Genomic DNA, 1,880 nt, shown 5'->3' with positions numbered 1-1,880 from the left:
CCTCTCCTGAATCGGCATGTCTCTCACAATGGTGAGTCTGTCCAGCGCGAGGGGCTCGTGTGCAACCATGTGCCGGCGCACAAAGAGCTCCTAGCTTGGCGTTTTTGATGAGGTATAGGGAGAGAACCGGAGGCACTCGATAGGGGAAGCCCATGCAGCGCGAGTAAGAGCTTCAACAGTCGCGTGCAGAAAAATAAAACTATCGAGTAGGACTTACAGGCTGGAGGTGGAAAACCACGGAAGTGAAGAGACGACTGTAGTCAATACAACTGCGTTTGAAGTCAAATGTTTGAGTTTCAGAAGAGGAGCTTCGAGCTTACACACACACACACACACATACACACAAGCCTGGTTAAGCTACAATATGGCAATTTGTTTATTTTTTGTGGGATACTGCAGTTTCAACTTTTTAGAAGAGGCCGACTGAGCCTTCCATCCGATCTTTCAAGATGGAGCGGGCGCGCAAAGCTGACTATATCGTCCTCTTGGTCTTCCCCCAGGCCTATTGAATGCCAAGAGCCGACATCCACGTCGCATTTTGCTTCGACACACTTAAGAGGGTCTTGGCAGTGATGAGCTCCGGTTTCACACCGGCACGACGCAGCGTGGCGAACATTTTGAGTGCCTCACAACTCCCCAGGCACTCCTGCACCGCTTCTGGGCACTCGAGGCGAGTACGCAGCAGCTCCATCACGGGGGTCCGCAAAACCATATGCGAGAGGCGGTTTCGATCGACCAATCCCTCCACGTACATGGTGAAGGGTACGACGAGTGTGCAGACGGTAGACGATGCATTGGCCTGCCCCGCTTCCGCATTGAGCTCGCCGCCGATTGTCACCGCCGCGTTCGTGTCCTCGGCCTCGTCGACATCCTTTAGTAGAAAAGCCGAGCGCGACGTCGTTTCTGGTGCTGCGCCGTTGAAGCTGCACTCGATACTGTTGCAGATAGCCACCTCCGGTAATACGGAGGTGTGAGTTGCGCCGCGCAACGATGTGAGTGACGGCATCCACCCCAGAAAAGGGCGAGTGTGAGCCAGCACGTAGTAGCCTGTGTAGTTACACATATCAGCTGGATTCGAGAGCGAATCCCCACGTGATCCATCCACAGAGGCGTGAATAATATCGAACCCACTCAGTACTGTGGCGAAGAAGTCCTCTAACACGCGCGTGCCACCTAGATGCCCGTTTACCTGGCAGGTGAAGGCATTACCAGGACAACAGAGGCTTGCAATGTGCTCGCGAAAGCGGTAAGTATTGAGGTCTGCTCCTCGATGGCCCTGCGTGAACGGGTACCACAGCCGCTCTACAGTGTGTCGCAGCATATCATGCATCTGACGCTGAGAGCCGCACTCCAGCGTGCTGTACGTCTTCATTGGAAAGGCGCTGAACGCCGAGCTGGACCTGGCGAACGCAGGCGGCATCGCAACAGTAGACAGCAAGCGAAGGAAGAAGGTGTGGGTAAGAGAGGGAGTAGAGAGGCGACAAGTAGCGATTCTATAATGGACCGAGAAGTGGGCACCGATGCTGAGTATGCAGAGGGACAGAAAGCCATGCAAGTGGAAGAAGCAGCGCAGCAGTGTATGTACACCACTGCAGTGAAAAAAAAAAAAGAACGAAAACGAAGTTGAACTAAAGCAAAACAGTGGGAAAGGCAGGTGAAGGGGAGAGAGTGAGATAAAAAACTAAGAATGCCCCCACGCTCGCGCACACACACGCACACACAAGACGATTCACAAGCAGCAGCAAGTTTGAGGGTAATAAATAGAGAGGTGGAAAGCAAGCGGGAACAAAACCACAGAAGGCGCACTTACACGAAGGAGACAGACCACACACACACACACACCAAAAAGTGTATGAGAGAGGGAAGTGCTGTAGAAAGGG

The 1,880-nt window shown here is 53.2% G+C and overlaps 1 protein-coding gene across 1 annotated transcript; it reads right to left on the bottom strand.

Annotated features, from left to right (window-relative positions):
* Positions 1-502: 502 nt before the first annotated feature.
* On the bottom strand, positions 503-1,420 carry LBRM_34_4220 (conserved hypothetical protein; the record flags this gene model as incomplete). The annotated part of the gene is made up of 1 exon (XM_001568474.1): positions 503-1,420. One exon carries the CDS (start codon positions 1,418-1,420, stop codon positions 503-505), a length of 918 nt encoding a protein of 305 aa, XP_001568524.1.
* Between the last annotated feature and the right edge of the window lie 460 nt (positions 1,421-1,880).

Source organism: Leishmania braziliensis, chromosome 35 (genome assembly GCF_000002845.2).
Source record: "Leishmania braziliensis MHOM/BR/75/M2904 complete genome, chromosome 35".
Taxonomy (NCBI): domain Eukaryota; phylum Euglenozoa; class Kinetoplastea; order Trypanosomatida; family Trypanosomatidae; genus Leishmania; species Leishmania braziliensis.
This window is presented reverse-complemented; position numbering and strand designations above follow the sequence as displayed.